Source organism: Carcharhinus amblyrhynchos, unplaced genomic scaffold, assembly GCF_965287045.1.
Source record: "Carcharhinus amblyrhynchos unplaced genomic scaffold, sCarAmb.v2.hapA scaffold_396, whole genome shotgun sequence".
Lineage (NCBI taxonomy): Eukaryota > Metazoa > Chordata > Chondrichthyes > Carcharhiniformes > Carcharhinidae > Carcharhinus > Carcharhinus amblyrhynchos.
This window is the reverse complement of record NW_027650136.1, coordinates 73701-90988: the sequence shown is the minus strand read 5'-3', so window position 1 is coordinate 90988 and position 17288 is coordinate 73701. Positions and strand designations below refer to the sequence as shown.

Sequence of the window (17288 nt, the reverse complement as noted above, 5' to 3'; positions counted from 1 at the left end):
ATGTTGAGCATCTATTAAATGGGCCTCTCGCCCTTCGCTGCTTGAATCAGTACAAACCCTAGTTTTTTTCCTGTTCGCCACATAAACTGGAGCCCCTCATCCCTGGGATCCCTACAGTGCAGAAGGCGGCCATTCAGCCCATCGTGTCTGCACTGACCACATTCCTACCCAGCCCTGCTAATCCCCTTGACGCTCAAGGGCAATTTAGCATAGCCAATCCACCTAATCCGCATGTCTTTAGACTGTGGGAGGAACGGGGAGAATGCGCAGACTCCACACAGACAGTGATGCGAGCTGGGAATCGAACCCTGGTCCCTGGCATATTCACCCAAAAATATGCTTCTGAATTTTTTTTTGGGCTTTTACTTGTTAAACGCACTGCAAGGCCTTGACTAACGTAGCCGATTTCTGTGCTTCAGAATTCCAGTTCTCAACCAATGTTGAGGATGTTGGTTATAACTTCCCAACGGAGGATGGCGACTTCTACTCTGTGAATCAAGAGACTAAACCCTGGGGCTGCTTCAGCCAGGAATATGGCGCTGCCTCGGCCTACACAGACGGTGCCCTCGGAGAGTTTCACGACGCCTCGTACGGTCAGTGCTACATGAAGAACGAGCCCGCGGACATGCCCGAATATGAACTGTACACCCAGACAGAGGAGCTGCGGAACTGTGGCGAGTCCGAGGCCTTGAATCCCACCTTTGACGCGAATTACAACGTCCTGGGCGGCGTCGATGACCTGTCCATGACCCCGGCCGAGGGGGGTGGGGCCGGCACCAACTACGTTATGGGCATGGAGTTCGCGAGCGGCAGCGAGGCCCTGTCCACCATCCTGGGCAGTAGCATTGCCATGCCTAATGAGCAGGCGGGGTCCAAGGGCTGAACTTTGCTGACCCCTTGGCCAATGGATGGAAAGATTTGGGGATGGGGGTGGGAAGGGTTGGTTGGGGCATTTGGGGTAGGGGTGATGATTTGGAATGGGAGTACCTCAGCCCCCCTGGTCTTTGACTTGTTGATGCCTATTCTCCCTGCTCTTCCATCGGGTCCCTGGTGGGCCTGATGATTGTTCATTGGTTGCCGTGGATAACCCTGAGGGAATGATGCAAGTAACCTGGAGCGTTTTACCTAATAAACTCCCCCATTTCTCCCCAAACCCAGCTCCCCCACCCTTCCCTTGCCTTCGAACCTCCCCCCCCATCCCTCAGCAATGGTTAAGCCCAGTCTAGAAAGGGGGGGAGGGGTGGTGGGGGAGGGAGACACCTTCAAGGATGACATCTGGGCAATTGGAGCTCGTTGGCTGTATTCCTTGGGATGGCAATGGAAGTCCCACTAAACCAGGAGAGGATGTAGTGAAAGACTCTAGATAAAGGTCGCAAGACTTTGGGTGTTCACCTTTTCATAAATGTTCCTGCCAGTGCCCCCGCCACCCTACCCCCCCCCCCCCCCCCCACAACCCCCCCACAACCCCCCCACAACCCCTGAGCAGCCTATCATACAATCCTACAGCACAGAAGGGGGCCATTCGGCCCATCGAGTCTGCACCGATCATAATCCTACCCAAGTCGTATCCCCCTAAACCCCATGCATTTACCCTAGCTAGCCACCTCCCCCCACCCCCGACACTAAGGGGCAGTTTAGCACGGCCAGTCCACCTAATCCACACGTCTTTCGGAGGAAGCCTACACAGACACGGGGAGGGGGAAAAAACGTGCAAACTCCATGCAGGCAGTCAACCGAGGTGGAATTCGAACCCGGGGACCCTGGCACTGAGAGTCAGCAGTGCTAACTCTACAGTGCCGCCCAGCTTGTGAACTGTGAGTTAAAGGATGCTGTGATGGAACGATCTAAGAGTTATGCAGCCTTCGAGTGTGTTAAGTGATGGCGGAGTTTTAGATCCTGGCTTGGAGCTGTTCCTCGCCTAATTTTTTTTTTCAAAACTTGTCATTTTTATAATGGAAATTGTGAAAACTGATAGCATCTGTATTTGTGAAAAGTGTATTTAATTTTTTAATGTAAGAATTTGTCAGTGTTTCCATTCTACATGATTAACAGCTAATTGTATTGTCTGAGAACGTTGTCCCAATTTGCGTGTATCATTTTGTTTTGACTCGTCTACTGAAAGTTTGGTGTTACTAAGGCTGTGTGATTTCCTTTGGGATTTAGTGGTTTGTCAGTGCGATTGTGAAACTGAGAACTGGTGGCTCTTGCTCCCTTTTCTCTTACAAGTGCCAGAAGAGGGGAGGAAGATTTCCCCAATTTGAGCTGTTGGTGAGAATTGCTTTTCTTGTTGTGCGATAGTTGAGGTTTCGGTCACAATATCATGGAATCCCTGCGGTGCAGAAGGAGGCCGTTCGGCCCATCCAGCCTGCACCAGCAACCATCCCTACAGCAACCATGGCCTACTCCTGCTCCTATTTCTTATGTTCTTATGTTCTTATCCCAACCGGGCTCCATCCCCGTAATCTCACACATTTACGTTGCTAAACACCACCCTCCACCGCCACTAAGGGACAATTGAGCATAGCCAATCCGGCTGACCCGCACACATCTTTGGAGACACGAGCAGGCTTACATTTAACACTGCAATGCCAATTGCCAAGAAAATACCCTAGTTGCCACAGTCCGGAGCCTGTTCGGGTACACTGAGGGAGAATTTATAACCTAACCGACACACCTTTCGTACTGCGGGAGGAAACCAGAGCACCCGCCAGAAACCTGCGCAGACGTGGGGAGAATGTGCAGACTCCGCAGAGACAGTGACCCAAGTCGGGAATTGAACCTGGGTCCCTGGCGCCGTGAAGCAGTAGTGCTAACCATTGTGCCGTCCTACCTTCTCTCCTCCTCTTTGGCCAGGCTTATGGTCATCTGCCCTGACATTTACGTGCTGCAGTGTCTAATTCTGCTCTCGCCCTCGCGCACCCCCCCCCCCCCCGACCTTGTTTATTACTCTGAAAGGTGCTATATAAATGTGGGTTAGTTGGACAATGAGGAATGGCTCCTGTATTCTCTTGGCTGTGGGAATCACAGTGTTGGTTCTTATCAGTTACTGGGTAGAAAGTGGCAGTTTTACTGTGTCCAGTGTCCACTTTGTGCGCATCACGTTGCACATCCCTTATTTTGCCCACCTATTTAATCGACTCTCTGGACTGAGCTTTTATTGTGGCAGTAGATGAGTAAGTTATGTAGAGCCATGAATCATTCTGACAGGAGAATTAAGTGACTTTGACGGAGTTTGTAACGCTACACAAAGGGTAGATCAGCAACACTACTGTGACAGTGGAGTACTGGGGGTACTTAGGGATGACCCGAGGACAATTTTACAATGGAAGTTCTTCACAGGCTAATCAATAGTCTGGATGGACATTTGAAGCTGGAGTAGGGTGAAGCAGGTGGAAGCATCGTGTTCCTCTGAGGGTACCTTCTGCCTGAGCCATGGTGACCACCTCAGACGGCAGTCCTGATGTGCGTCTAGAGCTCCCCAGGGCAGCAGGGAATGGAGCGTGAACCAAGATTGTCAATTATTCTTACGCTGGAGATTACAATTTACACAGCAAGTTGTAACTTGACCTGGAACTAGCCTTGAGTGTTGGAATTAAAAGCCAATGGTTGCAGAGCGAGGCGCCCAATTAAATTGTAAAGGGTTGGAGAGATAAGAAAGATGAGATATGAGGAAGATCATTTAAAGCTCTTCTCCCTTCCCTGTTTCCTCATGCCTTGGAAAGCTTTAGCTTTCTTGAAAGCCTCCACCCATCACCTTTCCCCAAACAACCTTTGTTCACGTGAATCTAGACTAGGCCTCACTGCTGGGCTTCATGTTGTTGAGTAGGCCTCAATCACTTTATAAGTGGTGGGGGGGGGTGTCAGGTCATTGCACAATAGAATCCATAATAAAACCTAACTTAGCCGCAAGGACTTTAATAAGTATCTGGATGAGCAATTGGCATGTCAGAACATTCAGGGCTAGGAGCCAAGTGCTGGCAAATGGGGGTCAGGTGTTTCTAATGTGTTAGTGCAGACTCGATGGCCCAAAGAGCCTCTTCTAAGCTATGTGATTCTATCGCTATGGTGCCCAATTATAGGACCGTGGAATCCCTGAAGTGCAGAAGAGGCCATTCGGCCCCTCAAGTCCACACTGATTCTCTGACAGAACATCTTACTCAGATCTAACCCCACACATTTCCCATGGATAATCCATCTAACCTCTCCATCTTGGGGATGCTAAGGGGCAATTTAGCACGACCAATCCACCTAACCTACACATCTTTGGACTGTGGGAGGAAACGAGAGGAAACGCATGCAGACACAGGGAGAATGTGCAAACTCCGCACAGACAGTCACCTGAACGCGGATCCCATTGGCGCTGTGAGGCAGCAGTGCAGACCACTGTGCCACCGATCTCACGCGTGAGCAGAGATTGAGTAGATGCAGAGGCCTATATGCTCCTGAGTGAATGATAGATCTAATTGAAGCATAAAATTCTTGAGGGACTTGAGTAGGTAGTTGCTGAGAAAATATTTCCCTTGGCTGCGGAATCCAGAACTTCTGCGTCACCAGTCTGCGAACAGGAATGTGTTTTAATGGAAAGAAGGCCCCAAATGGAACCTGGGACTTTCCTAACCTGTACGGTTTGATGTCTTATTACCCAAACTGGAATGGCACGTTGGTCAGCACTGCTGCCTCACAGCGCCAAGGACCCGGGTTTAATTCCCATCTTGGGTCACTGTCTGTGTGGAGTCTGCACGTTCTCCTTGTGACTGCCTGGGTTTCCTCCCACAGTCCAAAGATGTGCAGGTTAGACGGATTGGCCGTGTGGCTAAAGGCATAGAGTTACGGGGATAGGGTGGGATTGTGGTCAGGGCAGATTTAATGGACCGAATGGCCTCCTCCTGGACTCTAAATGGTGGGAACTGGACTGTCAGTCTACAATATGTGAAGTAAGCGAGGACTGCCACATTGTGACAGCATACAGATTGAGCCTGGATTATGAAGTTAATTTTTTTTTGTATATGATGTATGTAATGTAAATAATTAATTTAACTACAGATGGGAGTTTAATACTGATCTGTAATTCCAGTAGTAAAACGTCAGTTACTTTCTCTCAAGACTGCTTGGTATAAAAATCTGAACATAAAATACAGAATAAAATGATGTTGGTCTACTTTGCTATCCCAGTTCTTGTATTCTAACACCCCTTGGGTGAACTATCTTGTTATGTGACTTGCTGCTTATTGTTGCTCGGTAACACATCTGTGGAACAATTTGAGCTGTTTTACTATTTAAATGTGAGATGTGTTAGTGTTGGTGCCTATATGAAGGGTTTAAGTTTTAGTGTCACAGGTATGCTTACGTTAAATAATACACTTGAAGGGTCATCCAGACTCGGAACATTGGTTCTATTCTCTCCCCACGGAGGCTGTCAGACCTGCTGAGATCTTCCAGCATTTTCTGTTTTCGTTGGCTTACATTAACACTGCAATGAAGTTACTGCGACAATCCCCTAATCGCCACACTCCTGTTCGGGTACACTGAGGGAGAATTTAGCACAGTCAATGCACCCTAACCAGCACGTCTTTTGGACCGTGGGAGGAAACTGGAGGAAACCCATGCAGACACGGGGAGAATGTGCAGACTCGACACAGACAGTAACGCAAGCGAAGAATTGAATCCGGATCCCTGGCACTGCGAGGCAGCAGTGCTAACCACTGTGCCACCGTGCTGCTCAATTTATACTACAGAAGAAAACAGTGCTGATTCATTGACTGAGGATTTTCCAGAGCTATCACAGAATCCCTACAGTGCAGAAGGAGGCCATTTGACCCATCAAGTCTTCACTGACCACAATACCACCCAGGCACTATTTCCGTAATCCCACATATTTACCTTGTTAATCCCCTGACACTAAGGGTCAATTTAGCATAGCCAATCAACCTAATTCTTTGGACTGTGGGAGGAAACTAGAGCACTTGGAGGAAACCCACGCAGACACGGGGAGAACATGCAAACTCCATATGGACAGTGACCCAAGGCCAGAATACGAGAGCAGGGATGTACTTCTAAGTCTGTATAAGGCTCTAGGTAAACCCCATTTGGAAAACTGTGAACAGTTTTGGGCCCCATTTCTAAGGAAGGATGTGTTGGCCTTGGAAAGGGTCCAGAAAGGGTTCGCAAGAATGATCCCTGGAATGAAGAGCTTGTTGTATGAGGAACAGCTCAGGACTCTGGGTCTGTACTCGTTGGAGTTTAGAAGGATGAGGGGAGATCTTATTAAAACTTATAGGATACTGCGAGGCCTGAATAGAGTGGATGTGGAGTGGGGAGTTTCCACTAGTAGGAAAAACTAGAATCAGAGGGCACAACCTCAGGCTAAAGGGACGATCCTTTAAAACAGAGATGAGGAGGAATTTCTTCAGCCAGAGAGTGGTGAATCTGTGGAACTCTTTGCCTCAGAAGGCTGTGGAGGCCGTGTCACTGAGTGTCTTTAAGACAGGTTGTTGATAAATAAGGGGGATCAGCTGGATTAGGCAGGAGCTTAGGGATACAGACTGGGATAGGCTGTTGGAGGGCAAGTCCACGTTAGGCATGTGGGAGTCTTTCAAGGGAAAATTGAAATGGGTGTAGGAAAGGCATGTGCCGGTTAAGAGGAAGGATAGGAATGGTAGGATTAGAGAGCCATGGATTACTAGAGATATTGAGGACCTGGTCAGGAAGAAACGAGAGGCGTATGTTAGGTCTAAGCAACTGGGAACGGAGAGAGCGTTGGAGGAATACAGAGAGAGTAGGAGGGAGCTCAAAAGGGGAGTTAGGAGGGCAAAAAGGGGGCATGAGATGGCTTTGGCAGACAGGATTAAGGAAAATCCAAAGGTGTTTTATTTTTAAGACGCAGGTTGATAGGTTTTTGATAGGCAAGGGGATTAAGGGTTATGGGGAGAGGGCGGGAATGTGGAACTGAGCCACGACAGATCAGCCATGATCTTATTGAATGGCGGGCCAGGCTCGAAGGGCTAGATGGCCTACTCATGCTCCTATTTCTTATGTTCTTATAACAAAAGGGTGGCTAGGGGAAAAATCGGTCCCCTCAGGGACAGAGGAGGGGAATTGTGCTTAGAGTCCGAGGGAATGGGAGAGATCCTGAATGAATACTTTGCGTCGGTATTCACGAAGGAGAGGGGCTTGATGTCTAGTACGGTCATCGAGGGAGCTTTAGACCAATTGAAGGAACTATCCATTACGAGGGAAGAAGTGTTAGGGCTTTTAGGTAGCATTAAAACTGATAAATCTCTGGGGCCCGATGGCATTTATCCTAGGCTGCTTAGGGAGGCGAGAGATGAAATTGCTGGGCCTCTGACGCAAAGCTTTGTCTCTTCTTTGGACACAGGTGAGGTCCCAGAGGACTGGAGGATAGCGAACGTGATACTGTTGTTTAAAAAGGGTAGGAGGGATAACCCTGGTAACTATAGGCCGGTGAGTTTGACGTCAGTGGTCGGCAAGTTGATGGAGAGGATTCTTAGGAATAGGATGTATGAGCACTTAGAGCGTTGCAATCTGATTAGGGATACGCAGCATGGCTTTGTAAAGGGGAAGTCTTGCCTTACGAATTTGGTAGAATTTTTTGAGGAGGTGACAAAAAACGGTCGATGAAGGATGAGCCGTTGATGTCGTCTATATGGATTTCAGTAAGGCGTTTGACAAAGTCCCTCATGGTAGGTCAGTAGAAAAGATTAAGGCTCATGGGATACAAGGCCAGGTATCTAGATGGGTTGAGAACTGGCTTGCTAAGAGGAGACAGAGAGTAGTAGCGGAAGGGTCTTTTTCTAGCTGGAGGTCTGTCACTAGTGGTGTGCCGCAGGGCTCAGTACTGGGACCTCTTTGTAGTATATATAAATGATTTGGAAGAGGGAGTAAGTGGTGTGGTCAGCAAATTTGCAGGTGACACTAAGATGGCTGGATTGGCGGGCAGTGAGGAGCAGTGTCTGGCAATACAGCGGGATATTGACAGGCTGGTATATTGGGCAGATATATGGCAAATGGAGTTTAATCCTGATAAATGTGAGGTGATGCATTTTGGCCGGAATAATGTAGGGAGGAGTTATATGATAAATGGTAAGCCTAAAAAGAGTATAAAAACGCAGTGGGACCTGGGGGTGCAAGTGCACAAGTCTTTGAAGGTGGCAGTACAAGTGGAGAAGGTTGTGAAGAAAGCCTACGGTATGTTAGCCTTTACAGGAAGGGATATAGCGTATAAGAGCTGAAGTCTAATGTTGCAGTTGTACAGAACGTTGGTTAGGTCGCATTTGGAGAACTGCGTCCAGTTCTGGTCACCTTACTATCGGAAGGACGTGGAGACTCTGGAGAAAGTGCAGAGGAGGTTTACCAGGATGTTGCCTGGTATGGAAGGACTGGGTTATGAGGAAAGATTGAGCAAATTGGGGCTGTTTTCCCTTGAAAGACGGCGGCTAAGGGGGGATCTAATAGCGGTATATAAGATTATGAAGGGTATAGATAGAGTAAACAGAGGTAAGCTATTTCGTATGTTAGAGACACACAGTACGAGGGGCCACGGGCTTAGGGTGAGGGAGGAGAGGTATAACACAGATATTAGAGGGAGGTTTTTCACACAGAGGGTAGTGGGGGTATGGAATGCTCTGCCAAGTAAGGTGGTGGAGGCAGGCATGCTGGAGTTGTTTAAGAGTTACTTAGACAGGCACGAGTGGGTTGGAGATGGGAGGATGTAGGAGATTGTTTTAAATAAGGTTCATTAGAATTGGGACGTCCCTGGTAATGTAAAAGGATGTGGAATGATTCTAATGTTTTTCTCTTTTAATTCACAGGTTTTAAGTCGGTCCACCTTGTTGTCCAACGAGGGGCATACACGCAATGGGTCGTACTAGGGCTGCTCTTGGATGTTCGAGAATAGCCTGGTGCTTCATTTCGTTACTGTGTGCTTAAACTGGCCCAGATGCTGGGCAACACGACAGCTCAGTGACTATCACTGATTGCTGTGCAGACACATGGATTTGGGCCGGTGTCTGTGGGAGTTTGCGCATTCTCCCCGTGCTTGCGTGGGTTTTCTCCGGGTGCTCCGGTTTCCTCCCACACCCCAAAGATGTGCTGTTAGGCTGACTGGAAGTAATAAATTGTCCCTAAATTAGTTTCCCTCAATATGGAATGCCATAAGCATAGATAAGGGTCATGGGTGGAGGGGGGGACTGGTAATGTTAAAATGGCGGCGCGGGCTCGTTGGGCCGAAGGGCCTGTTTCCCGGGCTGTTTTTTTGTTCTTTGTTCTTTGTTATGGGGAAAAGGCAGGAGAATGGAGATGAGAAAAATATTAGCCACGATCGAATGGCGGAGCAGACTCGATGGGCCGAGTGGCCTAATTCTGCTCCTATGTTTTATGGAATTGAACCCGGGCCCCTGGGAGGCGGCAGTGCCACCGTGGCACCCTGGAGAGTGAAGGAATGCAGACGGTTGGAAAAGGAAATAACAATGGCATTGGCTGGGACTGAACCTGGGACAATCAGTACAACTCCAAACTGCTCTGCTCATTTCACACTGCAGCTTCAACCCTTATCAGCTCCAGCCCCTTTGAAGTCGTTGGTTTTAAAATTTTTTTACTGTGTTTAATGACTGCAATAAAACTGGCGGCATAATCTCCAGATTAGACTTGCTTCACACCCTGAAGATTTTATCAGGTTCCCCTTTGTACCGTGTGGAAAAATGTGATCACCAAGCCTCTTGCTATCAGCATTAGCTAATTGGTTACACGAGCTTCGCTTCCTCTGACACATCGCAGAGCCGGTATTGTAACACAAACAGCCCCCGTTTTCAATCGCTCCACCGTTGGTGACTGTACATTCAGCTGCCTGGGCCCCCAGATCTGGAATTCCCTCCCTAAACCCCTCAGCCTCCTTTTACGATGCCCCTTAAAATCTTTGACCACACCCCGTCAGGAGATGGAAACATATAAGATTATGAAGGGAACAGATAAGATAGAAGCAGGGAGGTTGTTTCCGCTGGCAGGCGAGACTACAACGAGGGGGCATGGCCTCAAAATAAGGGGGAGCAGATTTAGGACTGAGTTGAGGAGGAACTTCTTCACACAAAGGGTTGTGAATCTGTGGAACTCTCTGCCCGGTGAAGCAGTTGAGGCTGCCTCATTGAATGTTTTTAAGGCAAGGATAGATAGATTAATGGTTATGGTGAGCGGACGGCTGAGTGGAGCTGAGTCCGTGAAAAGATCAGCCATGATCTTATTGAATGGCGGAGCAGGCTCGAGGGGCCAAATGGCCTACTCCTGCTCCTAGTTCTTTATGGAGCGCAGTGGTAATGTCACTGGACCAGTAATCTAGTTAGGGTCACAAGTAGGCTCACATTAACACTGAAATGAAGTCACTGTGAAAATCACCCTAGTCGCCACACTCCGGTACCTGTTCAGGTACACCGAGGGAAGAATTTAGCACAGCCAATGCACCTAACCATTTTTTTGGACTGTGGGAGGAAACTGGACCACCCGGAGGAAACCCACGCAGACACAGGGAGCACGTGCAGACTCCACACAGACACTGATCCAAGCCGGGAATCGAACCCGGGTCCCTGGCGCTGTGAGGCAGCAGTGCTAACCACTGTGCCACCGTGCCACCCTCCAGAGGCCCAGGCTAATGTTCTGGGGGCATGGGTTCAACTCCTAAATTTGAATTGGGTTAATAAATCTGGAATATAAAGCCAGTTTCCATAACGGTGACTGTGAAACTATAGCCGCTTGTTGGGAAAACCCATCTGGTTCAGTAATGTCTCCTTTCCAGGAGGAAATCTGCTGTCCTTACCCGGTCTGGCCTACACGTGACTCCAGAGCCACAGCAATGTGGTTGACTCTCAACTGCCACTCTACAGTGCCAAAAGAGGCTGTTTGACCCATCAAGTCTACATTGACTCTTTGAAAGATCATTTTATCCAGGCCCTATCCTCATACTTCCATTCAATTACCTTTGCGTTTCCATCTTACCTATATATCTTTGGACACTAATGGGCAATTTAGCATGGCCAATCCACCTAACCTGCACGTCTTTGGACACTAAGGGGCAATTTAGCATGGCCAATCCACCTAACCTGCTCATCTTTGGACACTAAGGGGCAATTTAGCATGGACAATCCACCTAACCTGCTCATCTTTGGACACTAAGGGGCAATTTAGCATGGCCAATCCACCTAACCTGCTCATCTTTGGACACTAAGGGGCAATTTAGCATGGACAATCCACCTAACCTGCTCATCTTTGGACACTAAGGGGCAATTTAGCACGCTATCCGGAGGAAACCCACACCGATATGGCAGTATTCATTGGCAGTAAGGAGATTTGGGACACGCTGAGGTTGTCTAAGGTGCCTTATATACGCAAGTCTTTCCTTTTGAGTTTCTGGTGTGTGTCTGTGGCCTGTGGAAACACTTTCTCATTTGGGTTATCCCTCAAGCTTTTTCGTTGTGTTACTTATCAGCCGGTTGCTGTTCATCATGGCGGGGGCGGTGGGCGGGGAGGTTTACAGATAATCCACCACACGAGCATGGCAGGAAGTGACAAAGAATGTTGTGTAGTACACACTCAGAAGCTGCGTTGCCACAACAACGATTTGTTCACCGGTTCTAAGCAGTCCCTGTTTTAAACATATTCCACGCTCATCAAATGTGATGGCACAGTGGTTAACACTGCTGCCTCACAGCACAAGGGATCTGGGTTCGATTCCAGCCTCGGGTGACTGACTGCGTGGAGTTTTGAATGGTCCTATCAGATATGAAGTTGATCTTTCTCTACACCCTAGCTATAACTGTAACACTACATTCTGTACCCTGTCCTTTCCTTCTCCCCTATGAACAGTATGCTTTGTCTGTACAGTGTGCAAGAAACAATGCTTTTCACTGTATCACAAAACACGAAACAATAATAAATCAAATCAAGCTGATCTTTCTCTATGACCGTAACACTACATTCTGCACTCTCTCCTTTCGTTCTCTGTGAATGGTATGCTTTGTCTGTACAGCGCGCAAGAAACAATACTTTTCACTGTTCCAAAAAACATGCGACAATAATAAATCAAATCAAATCAAACTAAGCTGATCTTTCTCTATGACTGTAACACTACATTCTGCACTCTTTCCTTCTCTATGAACGGTACGCTTTGTCTGTATAGTGCGCAAGAAACAATACTTTTCACTGTACCTCAAATGACAATAATAAATCAATTTTTTGGCTATTATGGAGGGACTGGTGATTGTACACTGTGCTAATGTCCTAGTGGCTGTGTTACAGAGGTTTACAACATGAACAGGCCCCTTTGTCCAACTTATCCATACCGCTCTTTTTGTAACCACTAAACTAGTCCCAATTCAAGGAGATGGCCTGAGGGGTATTATCACCAGGCTATTAATCGAGAAACTCAGCTAATGTTCTGGGGACCCTGGGTTCGAATCCTACCATAGCAGATGGTGGAATTTGAATTCAATAAAATAAATCTGGAATTAAAACTCTACTGATGACCCAGCGTTGACTGTCAGAAAAACCCATCTGGTTCACTAATGTCCTTTAGGGAAGGAAATCTGCCGTCCTTACCTGGTCTGGCCTACATGTGACTCCAGAGCCACAGTGATGTGGTTGACTCTCAACTGTCTTCAGTCAACTAGGGATGGGACCAGCCAACGAGGCCCATGTCCCACGAATGAATAAAAAAGATTGCCCACATCCCTCTATACCCATTTAACTGTCTAAATGCTTTTTAAAAGGCAAAATTGTACCCGCCTCTACTACCATCTCTGCCAGCTTGTTCCAGGCACTCACCACCCTCTGTGTGAAAAAATTGCCTCTCTGGACACTTTTGTATCTCTCCTCTCTCACCTTAAACCTATGCCCTCTAGTTTTAGACTCCTCTACCTTTGGGAAAAGATATTGACTATCTAGCTGATCATTATTTTACAGACCTCTATAAGATCACTCCTCAGCCTTTTACGCTCCATGGGAAAAAAGTCCCAGTCTATTCCAGCCTCTCCTTATAACTCAAACCATCAAGTCCCAGTGTTGCAGTGTTACACAGACCTTTCACTCCCATTTTGTGCTAAGTAAGCTAGACCTCAGTTGGGACAGTGGTGCGTGGATGCTCCAATTGAGCACAGCACTGCCAGCCCCGTTCCCGGCATCCCATTCAACGCTGCGGAATGCTCCAGGGAATAATTCTGCACAGTGATGCCTTCTCCAGTCGAACAGCTCACCTTTCATAAGGGCTGGCCAAGGAATGAAAGGCGACTGCACCCACAGGATCCTTCATAGAATCCCTACAGTGCAGGAGAAGGCCATTCAGCCAATCAAGTATGTACTGACCACAATCCCACCCAGGCCATAACCTCACATATTTACCCTGTTAATCCCCCTGACACTAAAGGGCAATTTAGCATGGCCAATCGACCTAACCTGCACATCTTTGGACACTAAGGGGCAATTTACCATGGCCAATTCTCCTAACCTGCACATCTTTGGACACTAAGGGGCAATTTACCATGGCCAATTCTCCTAACCTGCACATCTTTGGTCACTAAGGGGCAATTTACCATGGCCAATTCTCCTAACCTGCACATCTTTGGTCACTAAGGGGCAATTTACCATGGCCAATTCTCCTAACCTGCACATCTTTGGACACTAAGGGGCAATTTACCATGGCCAATTCTCCTAACCTGCACATCTTTGGTCACTAAGGGGCAATTTACCATGGCCAATTCTCCTAACCTGCACATCTTTGGTCACTAAGGGGCAATTTAGCACGGCCAATCCACCTAACCTACGCACCTTTGGACACTAAGGGGCAATTTACCATGGCCAATCTACCTAACCCACACATCATTGGAGTGTGGGAAGAAACCAGAGCACCCGGAGGAAACCCACGCAGACATGGGGAGAATTGCAAACTCCACACGGACAGTGACTGAAGCCAGGAATTGGACCCGGGTCCCTGATGCTGTGAGGCAGCAGTGCTGACCACTGTGCCGCTCATGCCATCCAAACACTAGCGAGAGAGAAAAAGGAAGTCAGAGACCTGAAGGGGCTCCCCAAGCTGGAGCGTCCTTGGTTTCATGCCCTTCACCCTCAATAACAATTTGATCAGAGTATTACCCCCTGGAAAGTCCCACACTGGGGGTGGGGGGGTTTCCCCGATAGCAACTATTATCTCAGGGAATCTTAGCAACAACAACAACAGAGAGAAAAAAAAAATCAACAGACAATCCCAGAAACCAAACGCACGTTAACCCTTTGTAGCCACAGGTTTCTGTGTTCTTACTCAGATCAGAAACAAAGCAATGGCTTGCATTTATATAGTGCCTTTGATGGTATGAAAAATGTCACGGGATGCCTCACAGAAACAATAAGGTGCAAAATTCACGAGGATGTCTAATGACCAATGGCTAGATCAAAGAAGTAAGCCTTAAGAAGGGTCCTTTTTTTAAAAATTACTTGTTCATGGGCATCACAGTATCCCTACAGTGCAGAAGGAGGCCATTCACCCCATCGAGTCTGCACCAACAACAACCCCACTGAGGCCCTATCCCCATAACCTCACTACCTACCCCACTAATCTCCCTAATCTATGCATCCTGGGACACTAAGGGGCAATTTAGCATGGCCAATCCACCCAACCTGCACATCTTAGGACAGTAAGGGACAATTTAGCATGGCCAATCCACCTAACCTGCATATCCTTGGACACTAAGGGGCAATTTAGCATGGCCAATCCACCTAACCTGCACATCTTTGGACACTAAGGGGCAATTTAGCATGGCCAATCCACCTAACCTGCACATCTTTAGAAATTAAGGGGCAATTTAGCATTGCTAATCCACCCAAACTGCACATCTTTGGACACTAAGGGGCAATTTAGCATGGCCAATCCACCCAATCTGCATGTCTTAAAACACTAAGGGCCAATTTAGCATGGCCAATCCAACTAACCTGCACATCTTTGGACTATGGGAGGAAGCTGGAGCACCTGTAGGAAGCCCACGCAGACACGGGGAGAATGTGCAGACTCCACACAGAAATGACCCAAGCTGGGACTCGAACCCGGGTCCCTAGAGTTGTGGGGCAGCAGTGCTAGCCACCGTGCCATCCACACGGCATCACTGACATAGCCAGCATTTATTGTCCCTTGAGAATTTGGTATTGAGCTCCCGCCCCGCCGCTTGAGCAGCAGTAGTCTACGTGGTGTCGGTAGACCGTTATGTTTTACTGAGTGAAATCCAGCTATCCGACCCGGCAAGAACTGAATAAGTCACCAATATATATAGAGAGAGAGAGAGAGGCAGGAATTCCCAACAGAACAAAGCATGTCTCAAGAAAGCCACGCAAACTCTCGCTCTAACTCCCGCGCAGCTTCCAAGTTCCTGATGTTACAGCCACACTAACTCTCCAACTATTGAGCCGTGTAGGGACAGGCTGACTGGCGAGGATCAGCTAACACCCTCATGCAGCATGTTTTGGGGCTTTTGTTTTTTTTAAACTCTGATGTTAAAAACCACATGTGGCGGGGAGATTTATTTTCTCAGTTTTTCCGTTGCTTGTGGCAGAGTTGTTTGGAACAAGTTCATCACCTCTCGCACCCTCCGTCCCAGCAGTTAACCCTTTCCAGACCCCTCTGTCGTGAAATAAAGGAGTTTGAAAGCAAAATACTGCGGGTGTTGGAATCCGAAACAAACACAGAAAAACGCTGGAAAATCTCTGCATGTCTGACAGCGCCCGTGATTAGAGCCAATGTTTCGAGTCAGCTCTAATGAAGTTTAGAAGAAATTTTTTTAAACTTAATTTTTAAACTCCCTCGGTACTGCACTGGAGAGTCAGCCTAAGAAATATAACATTTATTTATTAGTGCCACAAGTAGGCTTACGTTAACACTGCAATGCAGTTACTTGTGAAGGGTCGCCCAGATTTGAAATGTTGGCTTTATTCTCTGCCCCCAGATGCTTTAAAGTTTATTCATTAGTCGCAAGTAAGGCTTACATTAACACTGCAATGAAGTTACTGTGAAATTCCCCTATTTGCCACAGTCCTGTTCATTTACACTGAGGGAGAATTTAGCAATGCTTCTGCTAACATAAGAAATAGGAGCAGGAGTAGGCCATCTAGCCCTTCGAGCCTGCCCCGCCATTCAATAAGGTCATGGCTGATCTGAAGTGGGTCAGTTCCACTTTCCTGCCTGCTCCCCATAACCCTTAATTCCCTTATCGATCAGAAATCTATCTACCCATGATTTAAACATATTTAGCGAGGCAGCCTCCACCACTTCAATGGGCAGAGAATTCCAGAGATTCACCACCCTCTGAGTGAAGAAGTTCCTCCTCAACTCTATTCTAAACTGCACCACCCCCCTCCCCTTATTTTGAGGCTGTGCCCTCTAGTTCTGGTTTCCTTTCTAAGCTCTGACCAAGGCCACAAGAAACGACAGAAGGCTGTGAATGAAGCCCAATCCATCACGCAAACCAGCCTCCGGCCACACTCTGGCGGCTGTTTGGGTACAGTGAGGGAAAAGTTAGCACGGCCAATGCACCTAGCCAGCATGTCGTTCGGACTGTGGGAGGAAACCAGGGCACCCAGACGAAACCTACGCAGACATGGGGAGAATGTGCAGACTCCACACAGACAGTGACCCAAGCCAAGAATTACGTATCTTTTGCACCTCTTACAACTCCATGGTGAGATTTGGGGGCAGAACTCCTTAAAGTGCTACGGGCGGGTACAGGAAGTAGTCAGGAGGTCCAATGGATTGCTGGCCTTCCTATCCTAAAGGGCTGGAGTGTAGTGATGCAGATGTTATGCTGCAGTTGTACAAGACCTTTTTCTGACCCCACTTACAGCACTGTGAGTAGGCATGGGCACCACATTTCAGAAAGGATGTTCTGGCCCCGGAGGGAGTTCAACTCAGGTCACAGAGTCCTAAGAGGTTTACATGGAAACAGGCCCTTCAGCCCAGCTTGTCCACGTCGTCCAGTTTTTAGTCACTAAACTAGTCCCAATTGCCCACGTTTGGCCCATATCTCTCTATACCCATTGTACCCATGTAACTTGTCTAAATGCTTTTTAAAAGACAAAATTTTACCTGCCTCTACTACTACCTCTGACAGCTCTTTCCAGACACTCACCACTCTCTGTGTAAAAAAAATTGTCCCTCTGGACACTTTTGTCTTTCTCCCCTCTCACCTTAAACCTATGCCCTCTAGTTTTAGAATCCCCGACCTTTGGGAAAAGATATTGACTATCTAGCT

At 47.8% G+C, this 17288-nt stretch overlaps 2 protein-coding genes across 2 annotated transcripts in view; one reads left to right on the top strand and one right to left on the bottom strand.

Annotated features, from left to right (window-relative positions):
- LOC145339309 (uncharacterized) overlaps positions 1-1405 on the top strand; it is a 45909-nt gene extending 44504 nt beyond the window's left edge. The window contains exon 11 of the mRNA XM_080183732.1: positions 420-1405. Coding sequence (XP_080039858.1) covers positions 420-883 — 464 coding nt within the window. The 3' untranslated portion in view covers positions 884-1405. The remainder of the gene's footprint in view (positions 1-419) is intronic.
- The window catches only part of mrpl28 (mitochondrial ribosomal protein L28), a 62721-nt gene that overhangs the window by 14429 nt on the left and 31004 nt on the right, over positions 1-17288 (bottom strand). The gene's annotated exons all lie outside the window — the stretch shown is intronic.